The following is a 23,952-nucleotide window of genomic DNA, read 5'->3' as shown; positions in this document are numbered from 1 at the left end:
GACGACGACAACAGCAGCAGCGACGACGACAACGACGGCAACAACTACGGCGGCGGCAACAGCGACGACGACGACAGCAGCGACGACGACAACGGCGGCAACAGCGACGACGGCGGCAAGCAGCGACGACGACAACGACGACAACGACGGCAGCGACGACGGCGGCAACAGCGACGACGACGACAGCGACGACGACGACGGCAGCGACGACAACGACGGCAGCGACGGCAGCGACGACGGCGGCGGCGGCAACAACGTCCACAACAACGCCGTCAAATTGCGGGCTGAGTTCCTTCTTAAAAAGTGTACGCGTGTGTAAAAAAAAATTATATATGTATATGATATTACACACAGACCCCCAAAACCCACGCGCGCACAATCCTTACCGCACGGCAATGACGCGGTCACACCGATCCCCGGCTGTTCGTGGGGCCCCCCCCGTCGGCCCCCGACCCGACACACCGGTGAATTGGCTTCGCCGCACACGCTGCCGCGAAGGGGCTTTGAGGCGTCTCGAAGGCGCGACAAGCCGCTGCGTCCAACACAAGGATTATTATTATTATTATTATTATTATGACGCAGCTCCTGCCTCTCGGGCCGGTAGGACGCTCGCCCCCCCCCCGGCTCTGGACAGTCAGGGCTCGGCATCCCGAGCATCCGAGGGTGACCGCTGGTGCGGTTGAAGAGGAGGGTCTTAGGAAGAGTCTTGACGAAAGCAAAGAGGGGCGGTGGGGGAGGGGGGGGGGGGCAGGGGGGGCGGGGGGCGAGGTGGAGGGACTGTGGGATGGAATTCCCGAGTGTGGGCAGAGGGGGGGGGGGGGTATTCATTCATGAAGTGACAGAGCACTGTCCATAATGGACCTACATATCCTGGGAAGCACTTTGAGACACGTCTCTAGGACGCGACAAGGCGCTCTGTCAAATGCAAGGACTGTTACCATTACAGCGCCTTTCACGTCAGGGCACTTGACCGTGGGAACGTTTGACGCTCGGAGCGCTTCGCAAGAGTTTACAGCGAAGCGTCGTGACCGTATTTTTCGGGCAGATATGCCTTTTTCAGGTCGGTTGATGCAGTGTTACAACCGTTTTCTCGGCCGACTTGTACTTCCTGAATTTCACCATTCTGAGCTGCCACTGACTGTCTCAGCAGAACCAGTTCTTTGCTGGTTATCGTAAGGCCATGTCACAATCCAAAATAAGAGCTCAAAGACGCCGCCAGCGTGAAGGGTGCTGCTGTATATAAGTGCAAATTGCCGTTGCTTTTTGCACATTGCGTACAAAAGATAAAGAGCAAAGTCAACAGTTCAAAACTATCTCCCCCCCCCACCCAACCACCCCCCCCCCCCCCCCCCACCCACCACCCCGTTCCCAACTGTCTGTTTACCCGTGACATGTCATGGAATGATAAGTAGAACTCAATAAATTGGAGTTTATTGTAACGAGCGTTGAATTAGTGCAAGAAAATGATCCTAACTTCCGTGGACTTGCACTTCAGAAGCATTTTGGTAACTGAGAATAATCTTGATCCTCCACACACGCAGCTGCCGCAGGGCAATGACTTCCTTCTTTCGGTTTGTTTCGGCAGATGTTTTTCGAGTGTGAGCGAGTGGAACTTCTTGCAAATGGTGGTGGCCAATTTACGTACCAAATTGCGATAGGAATTTGCCCGACTAATAACATTAACAACAACGTGCATTTATATCGGCGCCCCTCACGAATGGTAGCGCCCCAGAGTGCACGGGACTTAGTTATGATAATAATAATAATAATAATCCTTGCATTTGCTATAGCGTCTTCTAGGCATCTCAAAGCGCTTTCTCGGCGCACACTGTAAAGCGAATGGACCGGGTATCTTTCGGGGCGAAATTAAACAAGAGTCATAAATAAAAAGATGTTTAACGCTCCTCGGCGGCGCAAGGGGGAGGGAGAGTCGTGCAAATGCCCCTTAAAAGTCGTTTTTTTTTAACTCCTTTCACCGATCGCTTTTGTTAACGTGTAGTAACTGTTAACTGTGACACCGCTTGAGGTCCATTGTGTCCTGTTAATGTTCTCTTATTCCACCCCCCCCCCCCCAACACTCTCCACTCTCCCCCACTCTCTCTCTCTCTCTCTCTTGTTCCCCCCCCCTCGAAAAAGACCCAAATAATAACAATAATCATCATCATCATTATTATTATTTAAACCCAAAGCCATCTTTTCTCACGCGTTCTGATTGTCCACCAAAGGGAGTGAGTCACATTTTAATTGGAAATCCGAGTCAAGAGAGAGAGAGAGAGGAAGAGGGAGAGAGAGAGAGAGAGAGAGGATGGAAACTTTTCCCCAGTGAGGAAGTAAGATTTGGACAAGTTTTAAGTGGCCCTTAACGACCAGAGAACATCCTCCAACGTCAAACCCCACCAAAACCTGCGACTAAACGCGATTTGAGCACAAGCCACAGAGAGGGCGAAGAGTCCGCGCCGTAACCCCCGCAAGAACTTGGCACATAGAGTGCAGTGCGACCAACACGGTTTGAGCGGCTCGAAAGAGAGTGGTCAAGTATCTGTGGTGAGAGATGGCTTTGCGCACTGAGAGCCGGAGCTGGTGCAGCAGTGCCAAACTCAAGCTCAGCTTTGTGTGGCTGCAATCTTTTCTGTTATACAACTGACTTGGGGGGGATTGGGGGGGTAGGGGGGGGATTGGGGGGTAGGGGGGGGATTGGGGGGTAGGGGGGGGATTGGGGGGGGGGGGGGGATTGGGGGGGTAGGGGGGGGGATTGGGGGTAGGGGGGGGGATTGGGGGGTAGGGGGGGGGATTGGGGGGGGGGTGGGGGTCTCCTGGTTTGCAATTGCAAGTGGCAGCTCACTCAAAAGAACTCACTCGGTGATTTTGCTGAACTTCCCACTTATTTGGCACTGCCACCGGTTTGTTTTGATCAGTTTGGGGGGTGTAGTGGGGGGTGTAGTGGGGTGTGTGGGGAGGGGGTGTGTGGAGGGCGAAGAGGAGGGGAGAGTATCTTTAAAGGTAGGGCAGTAGAGGAGCCTGTGTGCCACTGCTTTTTTTTGTGTGATATGCAGCAGATTATTTATTATTATTATTATTATTATTATTATTATTATTATTTATTATTATTATTTTTAATAATAAAAAAAACCCAGCGCAGGTTTATTCCCAGGGCAGAGTGGTGAGTGAGAGCCTGGCTCCCACACTTGCCAGCAGGTTTTGCTGGGATCTGGGAGGGGAAATGCACAAGTCGAGAGAAACGTTAAAGTATGAGTTTGTCCTTCTTCTTCTTTGCAGAAACAACAACAACAACAACAAAANGAGAGAGAGAGAGAGACATCCGCATTGAGTGAAACTGGACCACAGATCTGTCAGAGTCTCTCTCACACACTCTCTCTCTCCCTCTCTCTCTGTGTGTGTGTGTGTTGCACAGAAACCACATGTAATGGCACAGACACAGTGAGGAGTGGCAGTGCTGGAAGTGAGTACAGTCCTAATGTGGTTCAAATAGTTTTCCGGGAGACGTGCTAACACATGTTAAAGTCAAACCGAGCACTGCATTTAATATGTCCATGAGGTGCCTGGACTGGGTTAGTGCTGGGGGAGGGGGGGTGGGGGGTGGGGGTCGATCCCAGTTATTTGTGTGTGTGTGTGTGTGTGTGTGGGGAGAGTCGATCCCAGTTATTTTTGGACCCCAGGGTCAGTAGGTCTCAGAGCAAGTGTTTTTTTTTTCTCTTCCCTGTGTCCATCGCAGGACCTGAGAGTAATCATAATAATCCTTGCATTTGATATCGCGCTTTTTACATCTTCTGGACGTCCCGAAGCGCTTCGCTGAATGCGCCGTAAAGCGAATTTGACTGCAATGAGAAACATTCGTACAGCATTGTAATCTGATCGCCTTGTCGAACAAAATGAGAGAAAACTGCGGCACTTTTGTTTGTACGTGTCTTGTGTGTGTGTGTGTGTATGTATGTGTGTGTGTGTGTGTATATGTATGTGTGTGTGTGTGTATGTATGTATGTTTGTATGTATGTATCTTTGTATCTGTGTATGTCTGTGTGTGTTAAAATGCTAAGACCTGAATTCTAAACTCAGACACCTCACCAGTTTAACAACAGTGTGAGCTGGATGTACTATTTATTGTAGGATATTGGTTACTCTCTCTCTCTCTCTCTCTCACTCACTCTCTAATATATATTTTTCCTTGTGTTTTTTTTTCTCTCTCGGCACATCTAGAAATAAAGTCCACCCTTGTAACAACCCAGAGTAAGTTGTGGAGAGAATCTGTGGGAGGGGAAAATGTTCTGAGTCCCTGAAAAGGTGTACAGGAGTAAACCCAATCCTATTCACCTCGCCGAACCGGTTCTTTTTTTTATTGGCAGAGCAAATTTTTTTCCGAAAGCGTTCAACTCGTATTCCACGCCGGATGTGGCGAAGCATTCGCAAAAGGCAAAGGGCTGCGAAACACAACAGGGAGAAAGAGGAAACAAATACGTTTCTTTCGGAATTTCGATCAGGAAATCGGCAAACAATTCCCCTTTTTTACCGTATTTGTAAGTGGCAGTGATCTGGCATCAATCCCAATCCATCTCCCATCCATCCATCTATCCGTCTCCATCCACCTCCCATCCAATGGCCGATTCGGATTCTGGGAGCACGCTGAGCAACTTGGTGCTACTCTTCATCTTCTCTCTCTTCTCCTGGATTGCCTCTTTGCTCATGGTCTTCGGAGGTGCGGCTCCTTACATTCCGCAGTATCGCCACATACAGAGAAGCGGCAATCCCGAGGGTTTCTCCACATACGTGTGCCTGATGCTGTTGGTGGCCAACATCCTCCGCCTCTTCTTCTGGTGAGTGGTGCTGCTCACCCTTCTCAGCCATACAGGTGGACACCACCTCAACACAGCCCTGGGCTTCATACTATTTCAGGTGGATGTTAAAGATCCCGCGGCGCTATTCGAAAAGAGAAGGGCGTTTCTCGCTCCCGGTGTCCTGGTAAATAAATCCCCCAAATAAAATTGGTCACTCACCCCGTGGCTGTTTTGGGGAAATTGCTGCGCGCAAACTGGCTGCCGCATTTCGTCCACAAAATACACAGCCGATCCACTTTACAGTGGATCATGTGAGACTCTTTGAGACTACTCAACAACACGATAAGGTGGTGTATCAAATGCAAGTATTATTATTATTCGATCCAGTGGTAATATGTATGTGGAATGCTCTCTCTGTTTTGGTTTCAGATTTCCAGCATCTGCAGTATTTTGTGTGTGTTGTGTACACTATTGAGATTGTTCGAATCTTTCTTCCACAGGCTTGGAAGACACTTTGAGCTCACTCTCCTGTGGCAGAGTGTGGTGCTGATCATCACCATGTTGGCCTTGCAGCATTTGTGCTGTTCGCTGGAGACGTCAACCAGAGTTAGCACCAAGAAACATTTTTTCACAGGTTTGTGTCTTCAGTTTTGTCCTAAAGTCATAGACACCCGCACCCACAACCCTTCCCCCCACCCACCCAGCCCCGGCTCGGTGACCCGCACTGCCTCTGTAAAGCACTTTACAACAAAATAATAATCCTTACTCTTCATATATAACGCCTTTCATATTGGGAGATGTGCTTTTAAAGCCCAGGATAATGAGTTAATGCATGTGTGGAAGTGACAGATTAAACCAGGGTCGTGTTATCAGGAGTTTACTGCATGTCCAACTGCATCCTAACACTGCTCTACCCTATCATTTCCCATGGCAATCAATGTTCGGTATTAATTTACAGCTGTTTGCGAGACGTTGCTGTGCGCAAATTGGCTGCCACGTTCACCCACAAAATGCACAGTCACCTCACGTACAGGAAATCCTGCGAAGCGCTTTCAGATGTCCCCCTGACGTGAAAAGCAAGGTATCAAATCCAAGGTTTACTTAAGACCGTGAAGCTTGGAACATTTACAGAGGGTCTCAGAAAGAACGAGCGTGTTGGAAACTTCACAAACCAACATGGTCACTTGGCAACTGAAGGACAATATTTGCAGTTCGAAGATATGATTTGTTTTACGCTTTGGGTTACTCTGTTACTTGTTCCATTGCTGTTGATGTGAATAACTCATAAGAGCTACGTATGTTTTTTTCAACTACTTCAACATTGTGTGCAATATAGCCGTGATAATGACTGCAAAGATCAAACATCACGCAATGGCCCCTACAGCTCAGCGCTGAAAATAGCTGTGTTTGCATACAGAGTGGAATCTTGCTTGTTATCCAGTGTTAACTATGTTCAAGGCCAAGATATTAATCTAAGGTCATACAAAGTTGAAAGTGAGCAGACTTTTGTTGTCAGATCAATTGCAGTGAACTCACTCTTTCATTATTATGTTGATGATGACCCAGGGCTAAAACCATCCAGTCATGATGTGACTCAATCCATTCAGAATGCGAGTCCCTGTGAGTTTGTGGACTGTAGCATTCGACTAAAATTTATAAATATGACTTGGTACCATGAGAGCTACTTTCGGAGGATTTAAACATTCTGCATATTTGAAATCCTTGGAATTTAACAATAATAATAATAATAATAATAATAACAATAATAATAATATTCCTTACAAAACACAAAATACTGCAGATGCTGGAAATCTGAAACAAAAACAGAAGTCACTGGGTACACTCAGCAGGTCAGGCAGCATCTATGGAGAAAGGAAAGTGACTCACTTGACTCACTTTCCTTTCGCCATAGATGCTGCCTGGCCTGCTGAGTGTACCCGGCTACTTCTATGATAATAATCCTTACATTTGATACAGCACCAGCTCATGTCAGGAAGACATCTCAAAGCACTTCACAGGACTTACGGTGAAGTGTAGTGACTATGTATTCGGCCAGCAAAATCTTGAGGGGTTTTATATCATTAGCGCACTTCTGTATGTGAATGCACGGTCCACTCGTAAAGTGAGAATGGATGAGTGAGCATTTAATTGCAGTTATCAGCAGTTACACCCACTGAAGCAAAATCTAACTTTCTGTGTGACTTTTTTTGAAAAGCTGTAAAATTTGTTTGTAAAAGGAGTTTTGAAGCAAATTAGTTTCTCTCGCCCTCCGAAACATCTTCATTTAGGGCTTAACGCTAACTCTGGTGATAATGAATGGAGAATTAAGTCAATGGTATTAATATGAGAGTAATTAAAAAGTAACACCTTGGATTCGCAATTAACTCAGTGATGGGGAAAGCAGCAGTATATTTTAATATCATTGAGCTTTAAAAGCACAAGGTCAAGCCTGCTATCAAGATTGATACATATAGACCAGGGATTTATTATGGAAGTGTAGGGAATGATTTCTTATTTGCTTCACTGTGATTTTTTTTTATCGCTCCTATTAACATTTTAAACAGCATTAGCAGTGAAGCAGTTTGCATTGTATCGTATTCATTAAATAGATGGAAACAGATTAAATTTGATTTTACACAATCATGATGGTCATCCAACCTGTGGATAGCCCCAGGAGAGAAAATAGATCTTGAATGAAAAGCAATCCCCTTACGCAAGCAATATAGACCTTCTTGGCACATGGGCCCAATTTGAGCAATGCATTTGTTACATTGCTACAAGATGTCGTTGACTTGTCTAATTATAAAAATGTCAGGATCAGTTGGATGTGCCAGATGATTAAAAGATTTTAATATGATTATTATAAATAGGCACAGATGACTGCAAATTACAGATAAGGAACTCGTTTACATAATCTGTTATGAATTGAGATGAGATTTTTCTTTGCTGAATACGAGCAGTAGACAATGTAGCACACTAAACAGCAATTACAATTAATTTAAAACTGAGTAGGTTTTTAATGTAATCAATCACAAGAATATAGAGGTTTAATATATTTTATCTCAAGCTTCTGCTTGGTCCTTTCGAAGAACATTCGAAAATTATTAATGTAGCTGTTATGAGGGTGTTTAATATCCCTGCTCCCATTAGCACTGCCAGTACATGATTAAGTTTTGTCCTTGTTCTTGAGATAGTCATACTTTAAAACAATTTAGTTGAACACACAAGTGTGAATCGAGTAGAAGCATAACCCAACCACATCTGGGCTGTTCAGAGACCTCACAGGAGGTTGCTGCTTGCGTATGAATGAGCTGAAAGGCAACTTGCAGAATGCAGATGCTGACAGTCTTTCCCACATTGAACTGAAAACTACCCACGGTAGTGCAGACGACTGTGATTCCACCGTTAAAACCCAGTGCACACCGTGGGGAGTCTGTCATTGCCCTGCACAACTAACATTGCACAGTATTGTGCACCGATAACATCTTGGTAAACCAAGAAGCCCACATAAGTTCTAAAGCACATATAATACAGGTAAAGTTTGGTAGCATTAAACCTTATTACCAGATCATTACGAGAGCATAATTTACATTGCAACCCAAGTGGCAAGCAAAACAGATTCATAACGGGGAGTCTTTAGCCACTACGGCGCGAAGCTACGGCGCTCCCTCCCTCAATCCCTTCACCTTGCCCCCTCTCTTTCCCCCTTTTCAGGTTGCGCTTGAAGACCTTCCCCTTCAACCGTGCCTATGGTCACCTTGCCCCTCCCCCTGCCTTGGCATCAGGCTCCACTATTGTTTAAACGCTCTGGGACGCCCCCTGCTTGGAGGGCGCTGTATAAATGCAAGTTGTTGTTGTTGTCTTAAAATATTTTACTGCAGAATAGCTGCAGGAAATAAAAGTTTCCAGATGAAGACGGAATTTAAGAACTTTGCACACAATTTTAAGTTTGCAATGGTCTTGTAGCGAAGACCATGAGAAATTTCAGGTTATCTGAGATGCTCAGTTGGAAAATTACACATGGCGTCTTTCAGCACCCTCGCACAGGCAGGCCTTCCCAGCGAATCGTCAACTTCTGTATCGCTGAAGGATACTTCCGCATCCATCGTAGTCACAAATAAGTCTCCCACATTCCAAATTGAATCCGAAATCAGTGTTCGCTAAACAAGGTAAACTTTCCATTCCATTTGTTTCGTAGAAGCGTACGTCAATGGTAGTAGCCCACCCAAGGGCTTTGGGAATTCATATTTATCCCTATTGGGACAGCTGATTTATTGGAATTCAGTTGTTAGCTCCCTGACTTGAAGTGGAGCCCAGTGATGTATATGTTCCAATGATTTCAGCCAGTAATTAATTTCCCAAATCATATTTCTTTCTCTTGCGAGGCTCAGTACATATTCAAATCAATTTCCGGACAAGCAAAGGTACTGTTGCCCTCCCAAGGGACACATTTTGAAGATGTTTGTTAGGTTGCATATTCTCACAGGAATGTCAGTAACATTTGTATATCATCAATAACAAAAAAAGCAGCCCATAGTAAATGTGCTACATCAAACACAATGGTTATTATAAGACTTCACAGAATGTTGCTTAGTTTGGCTAAAAGTTACTTAGGAATAATAATTCTGACAATTGTCATGTTTAATCATCAAAAAAAAACTTTATCGCATTACTTGGAAGATGTTAAAACCAGTGTTTATCGTTGTAAAATGAAAAGGTTCCATGAGAGAGGGGAGAGAGCGAGAGAGAGAGAGAGAGGTTACTGAACATTATTTTTGACAAAAATCAATATCACAGCATATCATTCAGCCAAAATTAATTCCTCAAGGGAAATAGAGGCAACACAGCCTTCAACTGGCTGAAGGTCCCATTCTTTATTGTGAAACAAAACAGCAAAGGGTAAAGATATGTGAGATGGATACAAAAAAATCCCTCAGAGTTTCCGTTCAGCGAAATAATTTGTGAAGTAATTTCCTCCGTGTATCTGGATTTTTGGTGCAAAGGCCTGTATGGCAACAACAAGAAGAACAACAACTTATGCTTCAGCACCTTGGGACATCCTCCTGACATGAAAGGCGCTCTACAAATGTAATTTGTTGTTGTTATGTAGCACCCTTCATGCTGGTAGCGTCTTGGAGCACTTCATGCAGCTTTATACTTTATGCAGCTCAAATCAATTAGAAACCAATTCCTTGCCTCGTTTTATTATCCCAAATGCGGGCCTTGTACTGGAGTATCCGTACCCACTGCGGATTATATAGTGCAGCAAATGGTAGACGCAACCTACCGAACAAATACTCTGCATAAAAATCTTGTGTAGGATTTCATATCGTTATGTCAGAACATACAGTATTGAGGCAGACAAGATCAATCGTCCTTATTTTGCAAACGCCCAACCGCTAAAGGCAATGGAAAATAGAGGTCAGTAAGTACTTTAGCTTTTAATCATCAGCAATTCAATTATTGGGAAATACAAGGTGAAGTGCCAGCAGATCAAATCCCAAGTGCAGATGATTTTGCCTGGAAAATCCCATGATTCAGAGCACAGAGACGGAGCCTTAACCTACTTTCAGCCTAGATATCAACATGACCTTAAGTCCTGGAGTGCTAAGCAGCAGTCAGTAATACGTAATCACGTCATTGGTTTGTTTTTAATGCGAAACTCTATGCGCCCGCCTGTATTTTATGACATAGCATTTTTAAATCACCACCTAAAATTTGGTTGCCAACCTTGATGTGAACTATTTCAATGCATTTACAGAGCCTAAATTCAGTACTGTGCACAAGTGGTGAGATCATGACTGTTAAATTTCTAGTGCTGCGTTATTGAAGTTGAACCTACATGTGTTTTCGCTCATATCCCCTGTGATGGGGGAAAGGGGGAGGTTGAAAAATGTGATGTGTAATGTGATAATAATTGCCAATGGTAACTAACACATTAACAGTCACATTTTATCACTCCAATCTTTTCGTTTTTCTTGAGTTTTCATGATATTCTTTCAGTTCTCTTGTCGGGCAAAGCTGGCCTCACTCAATACCCGACAGCCGAAAGTCTTCAATTTAAAAAAATAGATTTGAATATATTTTTTAAAAGATTATTCCACAAGTGTACCGATTTTTGTCATGTATGAAAGTATATCTATATATTTATTTTAATTTAAGTAGCTAATCCTTTAATCCCTCACCAGCAGCTTGATCAATGTTGTTTCTGTCCTCATAGTAAACCAGGAACCATCAGAATTACATGCACATTGTAGTGAAGCAATTTAGCCGCTTTACATGAGTGGATCTTTTCCTACATCATTTGTTTCTACAGTTATTAAAATACGATGCAACTTACATTGATGCAGTGCCTTTCAACAACAACAACAAGATTACATTTGTACAGTGCCTTTCCCGTCGGGAGGACGTCCCAAGACCCTGGACGGTGTACAGCATTTCACATGGGGAAGACATCTCAAAGCGCTTCACAGGGTTTACTGTGTTGTGTAGTGACTGTGGATATTGTAGGCGAATGTGGCAGCTGACTTGCATTAAGCAATGCCGCACAAGCAGCCATGACCAATTTTATCTGGGGGGATTGTTGGCCAAGGAAAAGTAGAGATTACCTTTTCTTATAAGCTGTTTACAGAAGTACGTGAGTCCTTTGAATTGATTGTAACTTTATATAACTCCAAAAATGTTTTTTTTTCTTAAAAAGTCTCATGGAAAATTGAATAGATAGTTTGACTTAGTCCACATTAGCTCCATGGTTGCTTTGCTTTATTCTCATTCCTCTTGAAGGGAAGAATTTATCGTGTGCGTCGGAGCTGTTTCTGCCAGGGTAACTTCAGGGCAATCTTGAATACAGACGGTCTCATAAATATTACACTTGTTCTGCTTCTTTGGGAATTCGCTGCAATATGTTTCTCTGTGTATCACTGGCTCTCTCGGGAAATAGAACTGCTTAAAGCTGCATGGTTAATCGTAACACTGAAACATCCATCACGTTGTGTAAACCTGCTTATGAAATTGCAATTAGAGACTCCTTGTGACGTTGATTTATATGAATTGGTCAAAAAAAGTACGGAATTCATATCATATCACTGTTGATTTATTTAGACCTAATCGCACCCAAATACTAAATATTACAATTTCATTCTATATGTGTTTACAGCAGTGCCTCACAAACAGCCACAAAGTGAATGATCAATCTTAGCTGAGGGATTATTGACCATGACACAGTGGGGGAAACTCCCTTGTCGTTTCGAGTAGCGTCACGGAATCTTTAACATCCACCTTGAGTGGGCAAACAGGATCTGGGTATAGGGTCTCACCTGAAGTAAGGCACCTGTGAGAATGCAGCACAGCCCCAGCACTAAGTTTCAGTCTAAACTATGAGTTCAGAGTCCCGAAGTGAGGCTTGAGCCCACAGTCTTCTAAGAGTGGGGGGCAGAATGCTTGCCCACTCGATGGTCAGTCGGATCGGACAGGGGTTAGGAAGCAGCCAGATCAGTAGGGTTACAGGAGGCCGCAGAGATAGGGTGTATCAAGGTCCTGGAGGATTTGAACGTGAGGACGAGGGAGGAAATCCCATTGAATAAAAGCACTGTGTTTCACAGCGCTATAATCGTTCATTTGTATTAAGCTTCAGATAATAATAAAAACATTTGTGTTTTTCTTCCTCTCTGTAGATTTTGAGCCGAGATACTTTTGGAACTGGAGCCGTTTTGTGGATTACGTGCAGTTCTGTTTGTTCTTCAGCGTGTTCTGCCTCGTAATTACTTACCTCCTGATCGACTCCCAGCTCTACGTGGAATCTCTTGGCTTCGCCGCTGTCCTCACTGAGGCTATGCTTGGCGTGCCTCAGCTTTTACAGAACTTCAAGAACAAATCCACAGCAGGAATGAGGTATGGAGGCAGAGAGCTCACGAAAGTGCCTCTATTTTGGGGAGGGGATGTACAACAGATTTTATTTGCTTGTTTTAGCAAAAGGTAGACATAAAATCCAGATTTACGCTGCAAAGTATGGTGTACCTGACTCTCAAAACTCTACGGGCCTGAAATTCAGTGACTGTTCTGTCATGGAATTTCAGATTGTACCAAATTATGCAAAACTTCTTAAATTCAGTTTAATTTAGAAGCGTTTTTATTTCATAAATAATAGCTTTTAAATGAATAATAATAATAATCCTTGCACTTGATCTAACACCTCATTCACGTTGTTGAGACGTCTCAAAATGCTTCACGGAATAATAATAATAATAATAATAATAATAATCCTTGCATTTGATATAGCGCTTTTCACGTCAGGAGGACGTCCCAAAGCGCTTCACAGAACACACTGTAAAGTGAATTGACTGTATATATTTTGTGGGCGAACGCGGCAGCCAATTGCGCACAGCAATGTCCCACAAACAGTCGTAGATTGAAAATGACCAATTTATTATTGTTTTTGGTTTTGGAGGGATTATTATTAGGCTGTGTGAGTAAGGAAACTTGCCCAAGGTTTCGCCCTCTGCCTGGAATTGAACTCAGGTCTCTCACTTGCAAAGCGAGTGCTCTAACCACTGAGCTACAGGACTCCACAATGTAATGTACTGTGAAGTGAATTCACGGTATATTTTTGAAGACCAAATACTGGATGACAACTTTCCACCGTCAGGCAAGACCTGAAATTTTAAGAGAGAATGCTTTTAGCAATCATAGGCACCATCCTTCGAGTCATTGCAGACAGAATGTTAAGAAGATTAAAGGGTTTCTGTGATTAGATTTATTTAATCGGCTGACCCGTGATCCATTAAAAATTTGCGCATCTACATACAGCAGGACTCGATCCCTTCCTTTACATGTGGGGGGGAAAAAACACACCACTATCATTTTTTTCTGCAGCAGAAGATTGATGGTTAATACACTCCAGAGAACCCTGAATTGTCGATGCCTAATACTGCATAGAATTACATGGAATTACACAGAACGATAAGCGGGTAGGGGGGAGGTGGAAGTTGCTATAAATGGAATATAAATGGAATGTGAATATAAACAGAATAGTTGCTTTTCAACTCTGGGAGTCTTTTCTACTTATCTTCCCCCAGGTGTCATCTTCAAATATTCATAGTTTTAAGTCCAACACAGAGTAGATACAGGGTGGATGGTCAGCCTAGACCACAAGCTCATTTCCCCACTTGGAGCTTGAACCCAGGATCTTTTAAATCGGGGGACAGTAACTGCTACCAACTGAGCCATGCTGACACTTGAACCGTGGGGGTGGGCAGGAGTTAAGCAGCCGCCGCTAGCACAAATGTGACAGTTGCGATTCCCAGCACCAGAGAGCGAAGTGGCCTTTGAGAGTGTCCGTTTACTTCCGAACTTGAAAGTTGATGGGCAGTCGTGTTCTGTAGACTTATACCCACTGGGATATGGATCAAAGCTGCCAGACCCATTTGACTTAGGACCCTTTTGGCTGTGAGTGCGAGAGGAATCTTGTCCAGTCAGTCTCACACTTTCCAATTCCGCATGCGAGCACTTATGGGACCAAGATCCCCAAAGTGAAGCAATGATGTTCTGAATGTTCTACAGATGTGAGGGTAGTTTAGTGTAGAGATAAAAATAACCGAAAGGGGCATTAAAAAAAGACAGAGCTACATTGGGAATAATGGATACGTACCTACCAGAGAGGAGAGAGGGGTCATAAACCATACAGAAGTTTTGACCGCTCTCTGAACCCAGAGATTGAACTGCAGCACTGACGTTAATTTCAGCTGTTTTTCATATTCCCTTTTTATTTTATATCGGAGAAGCATTCACTTTTTTCCTTGTCCCTTATTTTTTGTGGCAGCAAACCCATTTGGTGAGCAATGAAGCAAGCAAAAGACTTAATCCAGGTGTCGATTTTGACCATTGGCCCATCATTATTTATTGAGACTACCTTTGGCTTGTCACAGTGACTGATGGCACTCCCTTGTGTAACTCTACCTAACCCAATGTAACCTCTAGCAGGTCCCCCTCAATCATTACCACCAGAGAGAAAAGCTATTCACAACCTTGTATATCTCTCCGCGCTCTCCAATGCTCCAATAGCCTTCCTGTACTGTGTAATGCTATCAGACCAGGTTGCCTGAAACATAAATATTCTGCATCAGCCTTTGTAATTATCCACTCAGTCTAGCAGATGTCAGCTGTGTTCACAAAACCAATTACCTATTTTGAATGCTTTATCATTAGAGGCAATGTTAGTGATGTTTACTGCTGTTTAGGGAATAAACTGACCTCAGGAGTGAGACCTTTGCTTCATTTGGTTAAAGAAGTGCATCCATTCCACTGTCGACAGTGGTTATCAGTCAGAATTAGTATCACTTGACTTTGTACAACTTTACTAAGGTCAGTGCCTCTTCCTTGCTGCGACAGTAGATTATAGTTCAGATAAGAAGCTAATAATAATAACAATCCATTTGATATAGCGACTTACCATATCATTGAGATATCTCAAAAACACTTCCCATAAACAGCCATGAAGTGAATGACCTATTTTATCTGGGGGATTGTCAGCCAGGACACAGGGAGAAACTCCCAAATCTTTTTTCGAATAGTGCCATGGGACCTTTAACATCCACCTGAACAGATAAGACAGTACCTTGATTTAACATCTCATCCAAAGGACAGCACCTCGACAATGCAGTTTCATATTGTGTACATGTGTCAGCACTGTTACGTTTAAAGCTTACCCTGATATGTTCATTATTGTTTATCACATTAGTAGAACGTTTGTGAGAAACTTGACTGGATATCAATTCATTTAATTGAATTTAAATTTAGAAAGGTGTTTGTGTAAAATAGACATTCGATTCTGATACGGTTTTGTATTTTGCAGTGTGAAGATGGTGCTTTTGTGGAGTCTGGGCGATACCTTCAAGACAGCGTACTTCATTATTAACGACACTCCCATGCAATTCTGGGTTTGTGGAATTATACAGATTTGCACTGACATCGCAATCTTCCTACAGGTGTTCATCTATGGGCAAGGGACGCCCAAAAAATATTTCTAATAGATCTGGAATGGGAACCGAGTTAACAGCTACATTAAACCATTTTTGTGCTGTGTGAGATGTGGCCAGAACATTGCCCCTTTCTTACTCTATGCTGGGTGATCTGTTCAGATCATCGGAAGTGCCTAGAACTAAAGATTTTCTTGCCGTCATTCCTTACAGGATTCGTTCTATCGCACAGTGCTTCTGTGTTTACCGCAGCGGATTGCGTTTTCAGTGTGCAATGGAAAGGACGCAGCTTTCAATGTCTTTTATAAATTATTAAGAGGCCCAGATATATACAGTACCACCATAAAGGCCCAATTAGATAAAGTGGTGCAGGAAACAAGGGAATAGTTATTGAAGCTTACGTAAGTCTTAACACAAAGCATCTTGTTTGCATTGTGTGTCAAATTCTAGGTCAAATATTTTGTTACCAGTTACGCATGATAACCCGGAGAGTATCTGTATGTTTTATAAAGATTTAGCATATTATTAGAGTACTTAATGATAAGTAGTATTTGCATACTTATTGATAAGCTACAACCAGGAGACAGTGAAAAGTGGGATGCTGGATATGTGGAATATTTCGATTATGTTCCAATGCAGTGTTTTGTATGAATATTTATCCATTGCAGTATTTGTCCAGCTAAAATTGCCTAACCTATTACAGTTGCACCTCGCATTCTGCCTTGGATTGCTGCAAATCAGCTTAGCTTTGCCAAATATTTGATCCTTTACGGAAGTAAGATAAATGGCTCTTTGAATCATCTCATGACAATCAGCAGCTAGACCAAAATATGTACAACAACTTGCATTTATATAGTCCCCTTCATGTAAGGTAGCATTGTGATGCGCTTTACAATGGTAGCTGCCTAAAAGAGAGATAACCTATAAGATGTGTTATAACCTTGATGCCTGCATGTTCCACATTTTATAAGCAAGTTCCTCAGTAATTTGTGTGTCAGCCTGGCTCAGTCGGGTAGCACTCTTACCTCTGAATCAAACGGATTGTGGGTCCAAGCCCCATAATGGGGGGTTGAACTCATTCAGTCTAGGCTTACACTCCAACCAATGCAGTTCTGGCTGCATACTGCAGTGTTGGAGGTGTCACACATCTGGTCAGACGTTAAACCGAGCTCCAAGTGGACGTAAATGAGCACTATTTGAAAAGAGAAGGGATTTTGAAATAATATTGGTTGTGGTTGTTTGTGGGCCTTTGCTGTGCTCAAATTGGCTACCTTAATTTCTTGCACAATACAATCTCCATTCTTTACAGTGGATCGTGAAGCTCTTTGAGACATCCTCCCATTCCTAAAGGCGCTGTATCAAATGCAAGGTTTATTATTATTATTATTTCTAAAAGATTAATAAGTCTTCACCAATTGTGTGTGGATTACATTATCTGTGCTTCCTGTCAGCCACCTGGGGTCCAGTTTGCGAGACACGTAGTCAACGTGACCTGGTTGTGACATCAAATCAACACCAAACACAAACTTCCTATGATTTCTCTGGAGGTCTGTAATATACATATAAACAAATGTTTTGATGAGGTTTCTGCGGTTCTATTGCAAGCGACTCACTGAAATATTTATGTTGGTTTTTTTTTAACCTTGGGTCAAATATATTTGAGTGTATATCAGCGGTTGTCTTGCTCCCTTCCAGATATTTTATTCAGGGTTTATTATTCTGCTAAATATTTTTGTTATCGTTAAAAAAATATGGTGTTGTATATTAAAGCAAATAAAAAAAAATCGCCTTTTTTTTATTTCACATCAACAAAATTGCACAAGTCTGTCTGACAATGAGGCACTCTCACCACCTCCTTTCCCACCCTCGGAGAATTGAACTGGAGCGTGGAACGTTTTTGTGAGAGATGTTTAAATGAAAGTACTTTGGGAGGTAACATTATTTAAGCTAGTTGGACAAGTTAGGACAAAATGGCCTGTCTCAGTGCTGCACAGTTTATGTGATGTATTTCTGTGCAATTTATCTGAAGTGATTTGGCTTCAAATGTTACAAGGTCTTACAAGTGAGCTCAGTGCACCATTTATTTTTCAAAGTGGTCTCACTGTTATCTTCTGTACTTTAGCTTGTATTTCAATGTGAAACCCAAACCGTTGGGTATACTATATAAGCAGGTTGCTTAATGAACAGCTGGAACTGGGTCAGGCTACAGATGCAGTGCATTGGATATACTGGAGTTGGCACAAAACCTTTGGAAATAATTGGCACTGAAGCAAGAAAGAAGTGTGAATTCAAAGGCCATTGCTATTGATATCCCATCAGCTACAATTTGCCACCTAGACCTTGTAAAGAAAGATCATTTTTTCCTGGCACATTTATAACGGAGTTGTGTTTTTGAATGTGTTCCGATTATTGACCCTTTTCTTTGAATTACTTCACTCAGATTCAGCGTTTTACATTTACAGCATTAAGCTGTCAGCGCAAAAACTCTTACTTTTTAAGCCTCTGTTATGACAACATAAGTTGCCATTTATGTTTCTTACAAAAAACAAACCCTTAACCTTATCAAACAGGATTAGAAGTGTTTACAAGTTCGAAATCCACAAAGTTGTTTTGTTATGCTTGCATTAACATGATATAAAACGCAAGTATCGATATAGACTGACAATATCATACTCGCATATTAGACAAAGCCTGCTTATATTTTGTGTATGGTATAATACTTTTTACGCAAATGTTACATTAAGCGTGCATTCTTGGTTGGTATCATTGAAATTCCATTGTCATAACGAAAGGAATGTAAGTCACAAAACAATGATATATTGACTTGTCTCTTTGATAATGTAATTTAATTGAATGCTGGTTACAGCATGCTTGTAGTCCCATAAATCGATCGTAGTTTCTTGCTTAATGAAGATGTGCCAACCATTCCAGACAGATGCCCACTGTCAGGAACATGAGCTCACCTCCTGCTTGGAGAATGGATGGCTGTACCTGATATCTGATTAGGTGTGTGATCCGCTCTCCCAGTGGGATGAACTGAGTACGTGGAGTTTAGAAATAGTGGAATTGATCAGGTATGGGAGGTGGGGGGAAGAGGGCGACGAGAATTGAGCAAAGAGAAATATAATACAGCCTTATTAGTTACAGTCCGTTAGGAAGAGAGAAGTGAACAGAGTTGAGGAAACACTTATTCACTTAGAGGGTAGTGAATTTATGGAATTCTCGGCCCCAGAAGGCTGTAGATACTCAGTCCTTGAACATATTCAAGACTGAATTGATAGATTTCTAAAGGATAGAGGGATTAAGGGATATGGGGAAAAGGTAGGCAAATGGAGTTAGGTTAGAAGATCAGCCATGATCTTATTGAATGGCGGGGCAGGCTCAAGGCGCCGAAAGCCCACTCCTGCTCCTAATTCCTATGAAGCTTCTTGTGGACTTTAAACTGCCAAACAGCTGAAATGTTCTCTATTATCAAGTGGCGCACTTGTGCATTTTAATGGTTGGCCTGATCGATGCTAAATTCCCATTTCCAAATTAATCTAAAGGCAGTCTTTATCTTGACAGAGTTACATGGAATTTTGCGGCATGGCAACAGACCATTCGGCCCAACTATTCAGTCCCGGTGGTTATACTCCACGCAAGCCTCCACTCCCTCCAATTCCCCTCTCCCTACCTGCTCTATTACCTAGTCCTTCATGTGTGCATCACAGATTTCACTTGATGGAGTACAACATTAAAAAAAAAGTTCGCCTTTACACATCTTAAAAGAGCTCATATTTCAAAATGAAATTGCACAGCTAGCTGCTTATCCAAGTCTTTTTCTTAGAATATGTTTTTAAGTCCAGAATCCACATTAATTATTCAGAATACCTGGCCATGTCATTTCGCTGCTGAGTTCACATAAGGTCGTATAAAAATCTAGCGAGGTACAGGAATAATCCATATTAAAATCCTGCCCTTTTGACGATCATTCAGTGAAGAAGTTCCTAAATTAAGGACAATGATCATTAAGGCATAAGATTTCTTGAGAGGTATCAGCAAAGGGCGAAAGGGAGAGGGAGGAGAAACAATAACGCACAATTTGAATCAATTTCAACGTTTTATTAAAAAGTAAATAAATACATATGCAAGGATAATGCATACGCAATACAAATGCAAATACAAGGATTATTATTATATGCTCTCAGCCTAGCAGCAGCAGCGAATTCAGAAGTGAGCATTTACCTCGATTCTATTCTCAAATGGGTTAAATGTATCGCTTAAATCCCGGTACTCTGAATACAATTTTAAGCAGCAGACTTTTTTAAAATACAAATTGGTATATCGCGCTTTCAGAATTAGAGTTGAAAGTTTGTAAAGTTTCTGGGGATAGTGCAAGGAGAGGGTAATTCTGTATCTGATACATTCTTTATGTTTCGCCCACAAAACATACAGTCAATTCACTTTACAGTATATTCTGTGAAGCGCTTTGAGACGTCTCGAAGACGTGATAAGGCGCTATATCAATTTATTATTATTATAGATCGGGGAGGGGAGGAGTGCTAGCGTTTTAGCTATAATGCTGTAATTGTATTGCATGTCTGAAGGAGGGAGTCATTGCAATCTTACTAGCAAAGGAGCGACATGTGAAATAAGTGATGCTTTTTAGTTAGTTTATTTCAGGTCTTCCTCTAGAGTTAGGCAACATAACCCATGAAAAGGCTTCTTTCCCCACTTACCTACTTTGGCTCCAAGTCTTGGCTAACCAAGACTTGGCCTCAAGTCTTTTTGTTGATGTGTTTCGCCCACAAAATATGTAGTCGATTCGGTATACACGGTATATTCTGTGAAGCGCTTGGAGATGCCTGGAAGACGTGATGAGGCGCTGTATCAAATGCAAGGATTATTATTATTATGTGAGTCCATCTCCGTTTTGAGGCGACTGTAGTTTGATTTGGATAAAAAAAAATTGATATATACAGGGGAGGGAGGAGGAGGAGGAGGAGGGAACTTGCAAAGTCCCGCTCACAGTCAGCATGAAGGGGAACCTGCTTTGATGAGGCAGCAGATGCAAACTATAAGTAACTGAAAGATTTTTTCTCTGTCGTTTGAGTTTCACCGACTGTGCAGGGAGCGGCAGAAATGAGATGTTCGGTGTCGTTGCTGCCCTGGTGATGGGGGGTCTCCAGCGATTGCTGGATGAGGTTCAGGCGTGCCTGCACTCTGGCCTGCTGCTGTTTCAGCTCCAGGTATGAAAGGGAAAAGGTGTGGAAGATGGAGGTGGCTGGGAACGCCATAATCAGGATGCCGCTGAGGATGCTGCTCAGTGCCACCACCTGACCAGCGATGCTCCTGGGTACCATGTCTCCGTAGCCGACCGTCGTCATGGAGATGATGGCCCACCAATAGGAGGCGGGGATGCTGCTGAAGCCTTTGCCCGCCTCGTTCTCCGCCAGGTAGACGAGCGGGGCGAACAAGGTCACCGACACGCACAGGAAGAGGAGCAAGAGGCCGATCTCCCGAACACAGCGGCGGATCGTGAGGCCGAGGGTCTGGAGTCCGAGCGAGTGCCTGGCGAGTCTCATGACGTACAGGATCCTCAAGGCCCGTAACACCCTGAGCACCAGCCCCAGTTTCTCCAGGTAGATGTTACCTCCCGAAGGTTTGCGACCTCCTTCGGGTCCCTTGTCCACCAGAAGGGAAACATAGTACGGCAGAATGGCCAAAATGTCTATGATGTTCAAGGGGCTTCTCAGGAACTGCCACTTGCTGCGGGCTTGTATGAACCGAAGGATGAACTCCAAAGAAAACCAGCCCACGCAGATCGTTTCAATTATAAACATGTTACGGCACCTCTGGGAACATTTGCCCTATAGTCAAAACACACAAACAGACCAGCACCATGCAGGGTAAGTGGATAACAACAACAACAACATCAATCTAACAAGAAGCAATAAGAAAAAATATGCAGAGACAATAAGAAATAAGGAATCAACTCCGATCAGCACCTCATCAAATATCATTTCCGTTACTGTAATAATTACAGTTTTAAAAAGCTCCCCTTTTCACCTCTACATTGCTTTTCAACCGTTAGCTCTGAGATGAACGTACTCATTCTTTTCCAAAGGGCAATTTCAGGACAGACACCAAGAGGTTTTCCTTTACTTCAAGGGTAATTAACGACTGGAACAGGAAGAGTATTTGAGGCCAGTATACTGGGACTCATTTAAAAAGAGGTTGTGATGAGGGTGGGTGCTCTATTGGGATAAGATCAGATGGGCCAAAGGGCTTTCTTCATCCAAACCGATCTTGTGATTAACAGGTTCTGCAGTTGACCATATTTAACCAACAGACTGGACATGCGTTGGAGGGTAAAATGACTTTCTTTCCTCGTGTGTAAGTAATCACAAAACGAATGTTCTCCTATTTTAGAGCAATAAAGATCAGCATGCAGAGGATGAACACTCGATACTTGTCAGCTTACTGTACAACAGATACACACAGGAGTGTGGGCTGATGGTCTGTCAAAACTACATGTTTGATGTTTGACAAAAAGAGTGTATTGCTGGCATTGACAAACCCAGGAAGATTAATCCCATTTTCTGGATTATGTAGAGGTCTTTTGATTCCTTACAAGATAAACAGAATATAACCTCAGAGCCATAATGGGGAAAAAAAACACACAACATGCAAGACACTGGGCATGGAGGTTTCAAATATAGTTTTAAACACTGTGCAAATGTGTTGCTCTGTATAAACAGATGTTTTGCAAAGTGATCACCTGTTAAGAATGTCCCTGAAAGTTCTATCATCTACACCTCGTCATTTCATGCATTTTGTGCTGGAAGAACATCTCACTTAACACTGCAACAGGAGGTGGTTTAATTTCACGGGAAAGAAAATGCATGCGTTTAGATCAGTTTATCCGATCAAGACAAGAGTTCTGTGCAACTGGGATCAAGATATCAAATTGCAAAAATGCCGTGATTCTGGAACGCTGACATACACACACAGAAAAAAATTTATCCAGCATTCTGCCTAAATTTCACACACCAGATAATAAAGATTATTTGGTGTGCAGGGGGGGGGGGGGGGGACAAAAATGTCTGACACACGCATCCGAACCAAGCTGAGAATTCCATGCATCCAACCTGCACATGGAAATTCCAGAGACAGATTGTAGGAATGGGATGCGAATGCGAACACTCTCCCCTGGTTACCTATTTCCGGAAAGTATTAGGCTCAGGATGGCAAGAACCAAGGCTTGAGGTAATAAAGATGGGAGGTCACAGGGTAATGAAAAAACCAGGGAGTGAAAATGCGACATGTGGCAATTCTCACAACACATGCTGCATTTTAACCCGACCCTCCGCCGGATTCATGCAAATATACCTTGTTCAATAAGCAGCCTTACCTTGTCTTCTTCCAATCGGATATCTGGCATTGTGCTGACGCAAACGCTTATCACAGTAACGACCACAAACAAGATGGACAGACACGCAAACACCTTGCCGGGAATTCCCGACTCTGGGTTTTCCACCATATCGTGAAGTTTGTTCATACAGTCACCGAACTTGGTGCTCTCAGCCAAAACCTTTGCTTTCGCCTTGCTGAGTTCAGCCTCCCCATCTCCCCTCTTCATCTCAGCCACTTGATGAGCCTTATGAAGCAGCTTCCTGTGACAGCAGCTCTCCAGGCTGGCTTCCTCGATGCCCCAGTAGACGAGCTCGTCTCGGAAGGACATGACGCACATCTCTCTCAGGAGCCGGAGCTTCCCGGCGGACACGAAGGTCATGATCATGCGGAAAGCCCGCGGGTTCCTGTCGAAGAAAAACTCGTTGGAATCCTCGTCGTAATCGTCGCAGATCTGCACGATTTCGTCGTAGCTGTTGCAGCCCTTTAACCTCCCAAGTCTCGTCAGCGGGAACTCGTCCAGAGTGCTCCAGGGCACCAGGTACTTGTTTCCCCCCACGTTGATGGTGACGTGCTGCCTCTGGCCCGGGGAGGGCTTTAGTCCCGAGCGGCGGAGGATCCGTGTGGAACGCCGGTAGTACGCCCCTTTGACGGGAGGGGTTTCGGGTTGACAGACGGGTGCGATCTGATCGAGCGAGCCAGACGAGCTGGAGCTCAGGTTGCTGTAATCGTGGTCGTTGCCTCGGGAGATGATGGGCATGGTGACGTTAGTGAGTCGCAGCCCGCGACGAAGTCAC

General features: G+C 43.4%; 2 protein-coding genes across 2 annotated transcripts; one reads left to right on the top strand and one right to left on the bottom strand.

The window, feature by feature from the left end:
* The first annotated feature begins 3,430 nt into the window (after positions 1-3,430).
* Positions 3,431-17,528, top strand: si:dkey-246g23.2 (solute carrier family 66 member 2). The gene is made up of 5 exons (XM_007889255.2): positions 3,431-3,460; positions 4,216-4,829; positions 5,291-5,424; positions 12,464-12,680; positions 15,640-17,528. Exons 2-5 carry the CDS (start codon positions 4,612-4,614, stop codon positions 15,812-15,814), a joined length of 744 nt encoding a protein of 247 aa, XP_007887446.1. The 5' UTR covers positions 3,431-3,460; positions 4,216-4,611; the 3' UTR covers positions 15,815-17,528.
* A 3,148-nt stretch (positions 17,529-20,676) lies between these two features.
* kcng4a (potassium voltage-gated channel, subfamily G, member 4a) lies at positions 20,677-23,915 on the bottom strand. Its single transcript, XM_007889558.2, has 2 exons — positions 23,157-23,915; positions 20,677-21,612 (listed from the first exon to the last, which is right to left on the bottom strand). The coding sequence occupies exons 1-2, from the start codon at positions 23,913-23,915 to the stop codon at positions 20,818-20,820; spliced, it is 1,554 nt and encodes a 517-aa protein (XP_007887749.1). The 3' UTR covers positions 20,677-20,817.
* Between the last annotated feature and the right edge of the window lie 37 nt (positions 23,916-23,952).

The sequence above is a fragment of the Callorhinchus milii genome, unplaced genomic scaffold (genome assembly GCF_018977255.1).
Source record: "Callorhinchus milii isolate IMCB2004 unplaced genomic scaffold, IMCB_Cmil_1.0 Scaffold14, whole genome shotgun sequence".
Taxonomy (NCBI): Eukaryota; Metazoa; Chordata; class Chondrichthyes; order Chimaeriformes; family Callorhinchidae; genus Callorhinchus; species Callorhinchus milii.
The sequence above is the reverse complement of the archived record's forward strand: the minus strand, read 5'-3'. Positions and strand labels throughout refer to the sequence as shown.

Bases quoted from the DNA above. Each gene is read 5' to 3' on its own strand.
- si:dkey-246g23.2 (XM_007889255.2), top strand. From the start codon at position 4,612: ATGGCCGATTCGGATTCTGGGAGCACGCTGAGCAACTTGGTGCTACTC. The intron at 4,830-5,290 runs GTGAGTGGTGCT...TTTCTTCCACAG, and splicing joins ATCCTCCGCCTCTTCTTCTG to GCTTGGAAGACACTTTGAGC. The intron at 5,425-12,463 runs GTTTGTGTCTTC...TCCTCTCTGTAG, and splicing joins CAAGAAACATTTTTTCACAG to ATTTTGAGCCGAGATACTTT.
- kcng4a (XM_007889558.2), bottom strand. From the start codon at position 23,915: ATGCCCATCATCTCCCGAGGCAACGACCACGATTACAGCAACCTGAGC. The intron at 21,613-23,156 runs GTAAGGCTGCTT...TTTTGACTATAG, and splicing joins TCCGATTGGAAGAAGACAAG to GGCAAATGTTCCCAGAGGTG.